This window comes from Lepidochelys olivacea (assembly GCF_965140295.1).
Source record: "Lepidochelys olivacea isolate rLepOli2 genome assembly, chromosome: 2".
NCBI classification, from domain to species: domain Eukaryota; kingdom Metazoa; phylum Chordata; order Testudines; family Cheloniidae; genus Lepidochelys; species Lepidochelys olivacea.
The window spans coordinates 67,549,193-67,562,467 of record NC_140412.1 but is presented as its reverse complement, the minus strand read 5'-3'; the positions used below and the strand labels follow the sequence as shown (position 1 = coordinate 67,562,467).

The window sequence follows — 13,275 nt, the reverse complement described above, 5'->3', positions numbered from 1 at the left end:
GACTAGTACTTTTCGGTGACCAACATGAAACAACTTAACAGGGTCTAGTATTCTGAAAATCAGCCCCCTTTAAGTATCTCAAGTTTGGCAGCCAGAAAGGGAGGCACCTCAAAACACTAATGACCTTAGAAAATTTAGACTCCTAGTTTTATTTCAAGATCGCTGTTTTATACTAACTATACCGTTTACTATATGTGTGCACACAGTAGTATATACTGTACTATTCACACACGTACATTTTCTAATTCCCACCATCAATCTCTGTACCTCCAGGCATCTACATAAAATCTTTTGAATTTTAAAGACTATACAAACTTAATGCCTCATCCTGCACACTTTAGTTCAAGCAACAGTGTTTACTTAGCAGAGAACAGGGTGAGGCCCTAGACTTAAAAGGTCAAGAGGTTTAGGTCTAAAGATGCCAATTTAGACTTTTTTTTAAAAGAAAAGTTTTAGAAAATTTGTTCACAATTAGATTTTTTTATTCATGTAAATCAATCTGAAAATGTTTTATTAATTTAGAAGCTGTATGACAGGTTTCAGAGTAACAGCCGTGTTAGTCTGTATTCGCAAAAAGAAAAGGAGGACTTGTGGCACCTTAGAGACTAACCAATTTATTTGATGCATCCGATGAAGTGAGTTGTAGCTCACGAAAGCTCATGCTCAAATAAATTGGTTAGTCTCTAAGGTGCCACAAGTCCTCCTTTTCTTTTTAGAAGCTGTATAACATCTTGACCCCACTTGCCTCTCCAGCTACTGCCCCATCTGCCTTCTGCCTTTCATCTCTAAGCTCATTGAACACACTGTCACAGTTCAGGGCAACTGCACCTCTACTTCCCTTCCAAGGTCTAGCAAGAGCACCCACTCTCTGGCTTCCAGCTCCCTGGCCATCACTTCTGTTGGGCAGAGACCTGCCCCTCTCTCCCTTCTGACTGGGGTATTTCCAGACTGACAAGCTCCCTGCCTGCACTGTATGACTTCCTCAGCAAAGTCAGACGGCCTAAGCAGGCCTGCTTTTCTTTTCTCCTTAGAGATGGCAAATAGTGTAATTGCCACAGTTGTTACCACCCAGCTCTTTCTAAGCATGTAATTATTCTTAAAGCAAAAGTATTATAGAGAAAACATTGAAAACAATAAAAAGAGCCTTCCTGCATGATAATCAGTTTACCAGAGATCACCCCATCACCAACCAGGGCTCTGGCCAGTGAACAATCCTTCAAACTCCACTATGGTTACAAGTGTATAACCCCTTTTTGCTCAGAACAAGAACACGCATGGATGTGTGACAGGTTTCAGAGTAACAGCCGTGTTAGTCTGTGTTCGCAAAAAGAAAAGGAGTACTTGTGGCACCTTAGAGACTAACCAATTTATTTGAGCATAATAATAAATAAATAACCAAATAAATTGGTTAGTCTCTAAGGTGCCACAAGTACTCCTTTTCTTTTTATGGATGTGTGAGTTAGTCCTTTATGCTGGTTGGGCCTTTTCATCTTGGGAATAAATAATTCACAGACAAAGGTTCCCCTCTCCTCTCAGGGCAAAGGTTCAAAAAATCAGGTATGGGGACGGTCCTTTGCATTACCCTTCCCTGGTCAGAAGGGAGTGGGACAGGGGTCCCTGCCCAGTGACACTTGACGGCTGGAGACCTGAGACTTGACTGGGAACTCCTGGAGTGGATTACAAAGGGTGAATACAGGTACAGTTACCCTGAAACTGTGACACACACTTTCTACAACTACTCTCTGGAACTCCTCTCTTCCAGTTCCATCCTAGACCCCCTCCAATCACCTTCCATCCATTGCATTCCACTGAAACCGCTCTTGCAATCGTCTCTATTGACCTCATCCTCCTTGACCTGTCAGCACCTTTGACACTGTTGACCATGCTCTTTTTCTTGAAGTCATGTCCTAACTGAGACACCTTCTACTTTTTAAATCACTTCTTCAGGCTCCTCCTCACCTGCCCTCCAGCTTTCTTTTGAGGGTCTGACAGGACTGTCCTTGGTCCCCTTTTCTCTGCCCCTCTACACTAGTGGTTCTCAACTTATTGATCATTGTGTTACCTGGGCTGCAGGGGCCGAGTGGCAGGGCAGTGGCAGCCCAGACCCTGGAGCTTGTGGGGCCAGGTGGCACCCCCAGATCCCCACCGCACTGAGTGGCCGCTCCAGAGCTTGGGGGCTGAGTGGCAGCCTCAGACCCTGGAGCTTGTGGGGCCGGGTGGTAGCCCCAAACCCTGTGGGACCGGCCGGCAGCCCTGGACCCCAGACCACCAACCCTTTGGAGCCGTCCAGCAGCCTTGACCCCAGATCCCCAACCATGCTGCACTAGGTGGCAGGGCAGCCCAGACCCCACTGCACTGGGCAGCTGGGAACCCGGACCCGCCATGCAGGCCAGCCTTTAACACACAGCTGAGCTGGGCCGCAAGCGTGTGCTAATTGGGGTGCATGCGGGCCGGGGGTTGAGAATCACGGCTCTACACCATATCTCTGAGTGATCTCATCTTTAAACACAAATTCAACAACTGCTGACAACTCAGACCTGTCTGCTTCAGACCTGCCTCCTTCTGTCCAAAATAAAATCTCAACCTGTCTCTGACCTCTCTTGTGGATGTCTAGTTGTCAGCTCAGCCTAGCTAAACCATATCTCCTAATCTTTCCCCATAAGCCCTCCTTTCTCAATTACTGTGCACAACACCACCATCCTGCTTATCACTCAGGCTTGTAATCTGTGTGTCAGCTTTGACTCAGATATCTCTCCAGGTCCTCACACCCAGGCTGTGTCTAAGTCTTGAAGATTCTTTCATAACAACATCTCACGGTACAGTCTTTAATAATAATTATACCTATTTCTTAAAAAGCGCTTTTCATCAGTAGATTTCAGAGCACGTCATGATCTTTAATATATTTATCCTCACAACACCCCTGTGAAGCAAGGAAGTAGTGTTATCCACATTTTACAGATTGAGAACTGAAGTACAGTGGAATTAGGTGCCTGGGCCAAGCTAATACAGGAAGTTTGTGGCAGAGCAGGGAATTAAGCCCAGGTCTCCCAAGTCCTAGGCTAGTGCCCCAATTACTGGTGCTATGGTAATACAAATAATAATAACTGTAATATATAATGCATGCTGTATTATGCTTATATGTGCATGAAAACCCCAAGTAAAAACTCACTAAAAATAGCCTAGTAAACATTGTTTGTGCTAAGAAAAGTGCAATGGGTAAACACACAGCATAAACGATGAAAAAATTAGTTAGATTTAACATTTCTTTCCCTATTAATATCAGAGGTTTAATTAACAGGAGAGGTTTCTTTTAAATGTATACAGTTTTGATACTTATAGTGAAGCTTAATTCATCCGGCAAAAGTTTCATGCAATCTCTGAAAGTTTGTTTGTTTGAAAGAAGTACTATACATGTATATAAAATGCATCTACCTATTACAATATTTATCAGTCATTGCCATAGAAATAAATGTAGTCTGCAGGTGTGTGACTGAGGAGGAAATGTTTCCAAGCCCCTGCAGAGTTTTTAGTGAATCATTCTAATCAAACATATACTGAGATAGAAATCTTCACAAAGAGCTGTAGTTACAAAAAAGTCACATTAGTAAACCTTTTTACTTTTTAAAATGACAGTCTGAATTATTCCTCAGTGAATTCTGTTCTGAGCAGTATGGGGGCATAGAGAAAACAGACTTGATTACCATTACTGCTTTTACAAATACAGCTCGTAATATTCCTCTAAAGAATGTGGGGACCTATACATGTCTCATAATGGTTTTGGTCTCGAGGTGGAAGAAAAGGAGGTTTTGTTTCTGGGCTTTCTTGAGTATTTGTGCAGATTTTTATAGAAAAGTATTTATCCAGAAGCAGGTATAACTGAGGGTAGATTATGGATGTTGGGTTGAAAATAGAACAGTGCAGGATTCTACAGCAGAAAAGAATATTTCTTATTTTAGGTTTTCCATCAAAGACATACTCTAGCTCCTGTCAAACAATAAACATATGCTTACATCCTGCCTTTGTGATGAAAAAGGTACTAGGTTGCTCAGCCACTTTTTTGGCGTTTGTATGTAAATAGAATTTTGGGATACTCTTTCTTTGCTAGAATCCTGGCATTTATAACATGGTTCATAGCTCTGTTTCGGAACATGCTGGGGTTCTAGTCTAAACTTCACAGGTTTAACTGCACAGTAGAATAGAACTAATATTAACTGATGACTGGTTTTTGATAATGGAAAGTTTCAGATTAGAAGGAAATATTTAATTTAATATAAAAAAATCCTTTTGGTTGGATTTAAGTTAAGAGTTAACCAAGTCAGTCTTTATGAAACTAAACCAGACTTTTATTTCTATTGAAGTTTTTCATTCCTTATTCCATAATATTGGATGGAACTTTTTGATATATTAGGATGCAACAACTGATATTCAGGTTAGAAAACTGATTTCTTATACAGACTCAAAAATTGTTTTAAACATTTCATAAGGAGGTTCAGTATCAAGAATTGATGTGTATGTTTGCACGAGCTGTAAGAATAGAATAGAACTGGCATGAGGCTGTCGGGCCATTGGTAAAATCCTGTGAAGAAAATACTATAACAGGAAAAGCTAGTTCTCTCTCTTGAATAAGTGCTTATTTTAAGTAACGCATTAGGCAGGTAGCAGTGGTCAACAAAATTTCAGCCTTTCCTCTTGAAAGGCAACTGCTACAATTATCCAAGCCTTTGTCGCTTCTATGGATCAATATAATACAGTCCTTCTGAGGCAACTCTTAAAGACCACTCCGAAACTTCCATCCGTGTAGACTGTTCCTGACTGTTTAGTGCCTCTTACTGCAGGGAACATATTACATCAGTGCTCCTTATAGTTTTTTTTTTTTTCCAGGTGAAATTGAAAATCAGCACTTTGATTTGTGGTTTGAGTCATAAGCTATCTTAGAAATTGTCTCTCTCCTTATGCTGTATCCTGACAACAGACATCATCTGAGCCCTTCTGTGCACACACAAGTTGCAACAGTTTAAAATTGATTTAAACACTGAAAAAAATTAAACAATTACAAGAAACTTATCAGTTTACTGGCTTATTCTAGCTTACATTTATATTTAGTTTATATTTATAAACTTACAGATACAAGTTATACATATATAAGCCAGGATCAAACCAAATTGAACTAGCTGTTAAACCCAGCGGGTAACTATATCAGTTTAAACCACACCCCATTAGTTGAACGAGTGCAACTGTGTGTGTAGACCAGGCCCAAGCCACTGTCACTTCAGAATGGGACCCACAGCTCTAAAATGTACTTTCCCCTTTGGTCCAATGGATCCTGAGTTTGATCTCCAAGGCACATGGGAAGTGAGATCTCTTTTGTGATTTGGGATTTTTTCTTTGAGTCCTTTGAGCTGATGTCAGTTAGCTATGTTTATGTCAATTAGTTGTGTTTAGTTATGTTTTTAATTTGAGTGATGTATATATTTGATGTAAATGTGTCTAAAGGTTGTGATAGGTACTTTTAAAAAATTGAAAATAAAATAGACTTGAGCCTTTAAAAATTCAGACAAGACAAAGCAAAGGCTGACAATCTGGGTTGACAGAGTAAAGGCTGGTAATCTTTATTATCTCTTGGTATTGTGCTTCCTCCTGCCTCCCTCCAGCCCTCTCCCTTGCAGTGTGAGTTAAGAGCAGTTATCCTTGGATAGAACCGTGACCCCATTGAAGTCAATGGCAAAACCCCCATTGACTTTACTGCGGCCAGGATTTCCCCCCTTGCTTTTTACTGATGTGCTGCAACTTTAACATTATTTCAGTGTACACTGTTATTGTAAATAAACCCCATGTAAACACAGTTAAAGGTTATACCACTTGTGTGGTATGGAAAGAATACACTCCACAAGGCAAACAACAGAGATGTAGGGAAATGAAATGCTCTTCTTTTTGTCAATTACCATTGTTAGCTTTTTGCTTAGAATATAGTGGTATGTGTGAGGGAAAGAGAAAGTAAACTTGAATTGTGCAGTAACATCATATTAATAATAGTGCTTGCAACTTTGGTTGGTTTTATATATTTCTTTTACATTCCAGAAAGGCTGTGTACTTAGGGTGTTTGTTAGTATAATTTCAGTAAACTATTATATTTTAGTTACCATCTTTTGTAACTGCATCTGAGTGTCAGGCTTAGTTCTCTGACCTGAAGGTTTAATAAACTTTTCTAACCTAAATTATGTTGATATTTAAGTACAATACATCAGTAATACAATTTAAACCATAGAGTAAGGTTGGCTTTGTTTCTTCCCTTCATAGACCCTTTTCATTGACTTCATAGAGCTTTTGTATCAGGCCCTTTGCTCCCATACTTGCTTACTTGCACACACACAGAGTCATACTGTACTCTTTTTAAATATTTTAATACTAATTTGAAGTCAGCACTGGGTGTGTGGCATGCTTTCCAGTTTTTATTGGGGCTGTTCTGAGCCTGTGACTAGTTAAGTGGTGTTTTTATTGGGACTGTTCTGAGCCTGTGACTAGTTAAGATTTTCCAAAATTATCTTGCTTGTGATGTTTTGTTTTCTCACAAATACTGTGTCTCTGTAGTATTGTGCTGGTCTGCTCCCCAGGTAAGAGAATGCAGCTGGAAGACTGTCTTCTGAGGCAGGATCATAGTGGCCTAATGACAATGGCTGTGGAGGGAACTGAGGGTTGTGGTCTTGCTTGCTTGAGTGCTTTTAAAGCCATTGAATAGCAGGCACTCTTTAAGTGCAAAATATTATCATTCTTTATGAAATTTATGGCCAGTGTTCCTGCATAATTTGTAGGATTTGTGCACACAAATACCCTATGTATATACTGGTCAGGTATTTGTACAAACATAGAAACAAAGCTCTAAACCGATTATATGCACAAACTTGATTTGTGAATGCATATTAGGTATTTGCATGCATAAGTGCACGCAACTGTATGTACACAAGCGTGCTCAGTATTTTTGATAATCTGGTTCCTAATTACAAAACAATAGTGCTGATATCTATTTTGATTCCATGAGGGAAGAGGACTTTTCTTTTTTTGAAATACGGTCTTGAAAGTTAAGAAGTCAGACTGCTGAGGAGTTAACACTGGGATTAATAAAACAACCCTGAAAGAGAGACTTAATTAACATTGCACTGCCTTTTCAGTTGGACTGAAACTGTGTCTGGTTCATCACCAAACAAAATATATTAGTTTGTATTTGGAGAATACATCTGACAGTAAGCTTATAGGGAGAGCTCATCTTTTTCTTATAATCTTATTACAGTATTTGTATACTTTATTTGCTTGCTTTGACCTTGAATGGTTTAGACGGAATGTTCAATGTCTATATCATATCTGCTTGAACAAATACTTGCTCTTTTCCTGAATATTTTAAATATTTTAAATAATTGTATCTTTAATTTTAATCTTTTACCTTTCTATAGTAATTCAGCTGAGTACTAAACACTGAGGAGGATGATAATCCAGTTTATTGATAATATGATGGAAATGCATGGCCTGTTAAAATATACTAAAGCAGTCCGTCTCTGCGAGAGGCTTTACGTGCATTTCTTGGTACTGTTGAAGAAGCTCTTTTTTTAAGATAGATATATATATTTCAATGACAAGAGAAATGGGATATTGAAAAGGGCAGCATGGCTCAATGGGGCAGTAATAGAGCAAATAAACTCCATTAGCCAAATCACTGATTTGAAAAACATTGGTAAGATACATTGGTAAGTGCCCCTGAGTGCCTTATGTGGGAAAAATTATTAAAGTACTTGGACACAACATTGAGGTTGGGCTTTACAGTCTGGTGTGACCAAAATTAAATGACAGAATCTTAAAATAATTTGGATAATGTAAACTTCATTCACGGTTAGCCAGAGTACTCTATTTAATACTTGAACAATTGCCTCAAAATTTAAGAAGCAGAAGTTATACACATTCCAAACTCATAAATACGTTCTTTAAGTTGCCCAAATCTAAGCCATGACACTCAAGGATCTTTGATATAATTTACTTTTTAGTAAGTAAATTCATCATCAAAGTTTAGTGAGTTAGGTTATAACAGATTTTGCAATGCAGCTTGTATCTTTAGCTAGACTACATTTTAATTATGGATTTGATGCTGGATTAATGCCTACTGGGTGCACTTGGAAATATTACAGATCTCCACTTACTCCTACTTTGCAACCGCGCTCATCTTCCTGAGCATTTAATGTAAAGAAATATAAAGGAAAATACATTGATATTTTTCAAATTTTATCTTTATGGGCAATATGTCCTGGAAGTGTTCTTATTTTTCAAGATAAAACATATACATAAATTAGCTAGCTTAAAACACACTAGTATCAGTGGGGAAAATTATCTTTCAACAACCACCTTGTAGTTAGGTGAGACTGCATAACCTCCCCAAATTGGCACATTCCACCCATATACATACAGCATCACATTGCCTCCCTTCCTCCCTTCCCCGCCCAAAGGAAAAGTAACACAAAGGTAGCCAAGAGATAGTGAGAAATGGCATAAGATGTGGAAATGTGAATGCAAACTATCATATATAAATGCATGGATGTTTTTCATTGATTTTCAGTTATAATGTTCTTAAACCCAACTTTAGATTGTGATTAATAGTGAAAGTCTTATTTTAAAAATGCATTATAATACATGCATGAAAATATCCATGAAGAGAGAGTGATTAATCCAGGTTTGCTTACTCTGTCAAAAAGACATATGCCACTCGGCAAAGGCCTGATGGAATGTTTCAGATAGGACTGCCTGTTTCCTCTGAACTGCCCACAGCTGTAACTCAGCCAGTAACTGAAAGAGTGTACAAAATTTCTCTGTTGCTATAGCTGTGATGTCACACACTGATACTAACATGTGGTTGGTTATTTTATGTTTCAGATCACTGCCTGTAGTTGAGCACAAAAAAAACAACGAGACTCCCACATTTTCAGCAAGAAGAAAGGATTCAGCAGAGCAGATTAATACGGACTTGTGTCTGGTGGCCTTTTTGTACAAAGGCTGCCTTTAAAAAAGAAACAGTGTTATTTAATGAGCTGTGAGACGAGGCACTGCTGCTAACACTCCAATTCCAAGATTCATCTGCTATTCATTGTGCTTAATGTACATGTTTCTACACCGTGCATTTAGAAGCTCCCAGAGAAGAATCCAAAACGGCTGCGGGGGAAAGACCACCAAACATGCCTACAGAAACACTACAGACAGGTAGCATGGTGAAACCAGTCAGTCCTGCTGTTACTTTCACATCTGCCGTTCCTCTTCGCATCTTAAACAAAGGACCAGACTATTTTCGCAGGCAGGCAGAGCCTAATCCAAAAAGACTTAGTGCTGTGGAGAGACTAGAAGCCGATAAAGCAAAATATGTAAAGAGCCAAGAGGTCATCAATGCCAAACAAGAGCCTGTAAAGCCAGCAGTGCTTGCAAAGCCACCAGTTTGCCCTGCCGCCAAGCGAGCATTGGGTAGCCCTACCCTGAAAGTGTTCAACAACAATGCAAAGACTGAGAGTGGTGTCCAGAGAGAAAATTTAAAATTAGAGATTTTGAAAAACATCATTAATAGCTCTGAAGGCTCCAGCTCAGGTTCAGGTCACAAACATAGTTCACGAAACTGGCCTCCCCACAGATCTGATTCAGCAGAGCTGAACCGGCATTCATTTGCAGAATCTTTGAAGGTCTACCCCACCCAGGGCCGGAGCAGCCCTCAAGAAAGCAACTCCAACGTGAGCAGGAGGCTCTTAGAACAGTCAGCGGAGACTTTCTTGCACGTTTCCCATAGCTCATCAGACATTAGAAAAGTAACTAGTGGTAAGCCCTTAAAAGCAATACCCTGCAGTAGTTCAGCCCCACCTCTGCCTCCAAAACCCAAAATTACTGCCATCGCCACCTTGAAATCCCCAGATATCGACACAGTAGAATCCAGTTGTGGAGTCAGTCGAAGACCCTCCCTACAACGATCAAAATCAGATTTAAGTGACAGATACTTTCGTGTTGATGCAGATGTTGAACGATTCTTTAACTACTGTGGACTGGATCCTGAAGAGCTTGAAAACCTTGGGATGGAAAATTTTGCAAGGGCTAACTCTGATATTATATCCCTCAACTTTCGCAGTGCAAGCATGATTAGCTCAGACTGTGAACAGTCTCAGGACAGCAACAGTGACCTTAGAAATGATGACAGTGCCAATGACCGTGTGCCATATGGCATTTCTGCAATTGAAAGAAATGCCAGAATCATCAAGTGGTTGTATAGCATCAAGCAAGCTAGAGAGTCACAGAAAGTGTCCCATGTGTGAGAGGAAATCCACAATAGAATAAGCAAGGACCGTAACTTTGTGAATATTCAGTTGTGAAGGGTTGTGAAGTCTACTTGAAGTCTTGTACACTTCTCAAATCTCTTTGTGTTGCTTGTTGTGCAATGTTTTTAAGTTGCATGCTTGTCAACATGTGAACTGACCTGGCTTCCACTTGAACAATAACACTACAAATCCTGGCTGAGCATACACATTATCTGCCAAAAGTTTAAGACCAGAATCTAATTAGGGCTTCATCATAATCAAATTGTTTACATGAAAAGATTATATGACTTCTTCATATTTATATAGTTCCTTGTGTTTTTTTATATCTCACGTTTTTGTGTCTTAAATACAGATATTGTTAACTGACATTACTAGCTTTTAAATTGAAATGGAATCCTTTTAAAAGACAAGGCAAAATTGGCCAAAATAAGAGATTTAGACATACAACAATAGGCAAAGAAACTTGATCTTCTGTGGAATGGGATTTATTGGCTCACGTAAAAGTGTTCCTAAACTACAGAGAATAATGCATCCTTTGTTAAAATACGCAAATCCACCTTTATTAAAGCACTGTTTGGGGTATGATGCTTTTAATTTTCTAAGTTCCCTCATTTTTACAGTGAAAGTAGTTTAGCAAAGCTGCTTGACCTTTCATAGCCTAAATGAGTCCTGAGTTTGATTCAGTGTAAAAATATTAATAGTTTCATGTTACACTGATGGAGAGGTTAAAAAGTGTCAAAGAAAGTTGACTGATAGAAATGTCTTCAATGATGTGTTGGGTTTTTGTTTTGTTTTTGTTCCTTTGTTTCTTTTCTTGTTAAATAAAGATTCCTAGTCTTAAACTTTTGACAGGAATGATTAGATTCTATAGCTGATATTGAATGCCTTTATTAGTCAAGCACACCATGACTACAAACTCCATGCTGTCTTTTAAGTTTTTGTAGATTTGTTTGAACAGTTCATGAACAAAAATGGAAACACACAGCCATATCAGTATAAAGCCTCCTGTTAAGAAGTAAATACACTCGATAGCTAAACTATATCTGAGAAACTGTGATTATGTTGTCTTGCATATGTTATATCTAAGGCTGTGAAAGTTTGTTACAACTCTAGGAAAGTGTAGAAACATGACAGTACGTAGCTTTTTTTCCCCTTCCTTATGATGGTTAGTGCTGCACGTTAATCTGTTACAATTTTGTTGACAATCTGTGTCTTCCCGATGGTTTAATTAACTGTCATTCCAACCGACAGTTGTGGTGTGTGGTAGCAGAGAAGTTGAAAGTACAGTGGTCTGCTTCATTATTATTGTATTCATGCTCTGAAGTACATTGCAGCACTACCTTATACTTCATCAGCTAATAGGAAACTTTTTTATTGTGTAAATGCTGTAATACTTTGTATATACTTCAGTTGTTATTAAATCTTTAAAAAGAAGAGTGTTATGCTAATAAATAGCTCCTGGTGCAGGTATTGGTGGTGTTTTTCCTTTGTTTTAGATTTTTTTAATCTTTCTTTAAAAAATAGTGGGTAATTTAATTGTGGTGCTATAGTAAATCTTGGTTAAATAGTAGTTCCAGTCGAAGATTTCTCCCCAAAACCGCTTTGCAGAACATTAATTCTTTTAACTGTAACTATAGAAACATCTTGCTGTAGAACTAGAAGAGTTTATCCGGTCTCCTAGCCTGCTTCTTCCATTCTTACTGCACGCTTATCTGGCAATGTTATTGTTCCCTTGTATTGCATCTGTTCCCAACAAACCTCTGATTTCTTCTGAATCTTTCTTCGGTAATGCATATTTATAAATTTCAGTATTAAAAGTGCTTACAAAGTCAGGTTTTATTTTATTTCAAGGAGCCTCTACACCTTTAGCACTACTGTTCTCAACTGCATGTAGCATTCTTACTTTTAGGGAAGTTTCAGTTCTTTTTCAGTGCAGAAGACCTGGCGTGAGGCTGGAGTTGGAGTACAAAGAATAGTGGACTCCGCTGTTGGATACAGCACTTTGCACAAATTGTGTTTGTTTTTTTATGTTTACAGAGTGATTATTCATGAAAAGGAAATACATATAAAAGGCAACCTACATGTTTTACACATTTTTCTGGGTGGTTTTATGGCATACACCTTTGTTGTTTCCAACAAAGGTAAAAAAGAGGAATATATATATTTAAAGTACAAGTACATTTATGATATATTTTAAGCTTTGTGGATTTAAGCTGGCATTGACATCACTTTGGTTTTTCAAACATATTTTCCTACTGTGAATTCTACCCCATTCAGTAACTGTTTTGCCAAAGAAAGTAATTCTTTAAGGGATTAAAGCCAAATGTAATGCAGATGTCCAGCTAAGAAATAAAGAACTTAAAACCAATATAAAAATGCTCTCATGTTGTTGTCTATTAAGTGGTATGTTTCAAGAATGATGAAACATTCTATGCTATCTATGCTATCTTTGACCGTTGGCAGCGAGAAATAATAATCAGGAAAGCTTTATAACTAGGTAATTGAGTAGGACATATGCTAGTATTCTGCACTTGCTTCCTAGGATTCAGTGTTTCAGAGTAGCAGCCGTGTTAGTCTGTATTCGCAAAAAGAAAAGGAGTATTTGTGGCATCTTTGAAACTAACAAATTTATTTGAGCATAAGCTTTTGTGAGCTACAGCTCACTTCATCCGATGCATTCAGTGGAAAATACAGTGGGGAGATTTCTATACACAGAGAAATGAAACAGTGGGTGTTACCATACACACTATAAGGAGAGTGATCACTTAAGGTGAGCTATTACCAGCAGGAGAGCAGGGGCGGGGGGGGGAACTTTTGTAGCGATAAAATCAAGGTGGGCCATTTCCAACAGTTGACAAGAATGTCTGAGGAACAGTGGGTGTGGGGGCGGGGGGAATAAACATGGGGAAATAGTTTTACTTTGTGTAATGACCATCCACTCCCAGTCTCT

At 38.7% G+C, this 13,275-nt stretch overlaps 1 protein-coding gene across 5 annotated transcripts in view; it reads left to right on the top strand.

The window, feature by feature from the left end:
- Nucleotides 1-13,275, top strand: part of FAM110B (family with sequence similarity 110 member B) — a 212,912-nt gene that overhangs the window by 169,074 nt on the left and 30,563 nt on the right. For 4 of the 5 annotated variants that reach the window (XM_084618544.1, XM_084618545.1, XM_084618546.1 and 1 more), the window contains one exon: nucleotides 8,911-12,463. The exons of the other annotated variant lie outside the window; for it this stretch is intronic. In XM_084618544.1, coding sequence (XP_084474670.1) covers nucleotides 9,210-10,322 — 1,113 coding nt within the window. In that variant the 5' untranslated portion in view covers nucleotides 8,911-9,209 and the 3' untranslated portion in view covers nucleotides 10,323-12,463. Of the gene's footprint in view, nucleotides 1-8,910; nucleotides 12,464-13,275 lie in introns of those variants that run through there. 5 annotated transcript variants of the gene reach the window in all.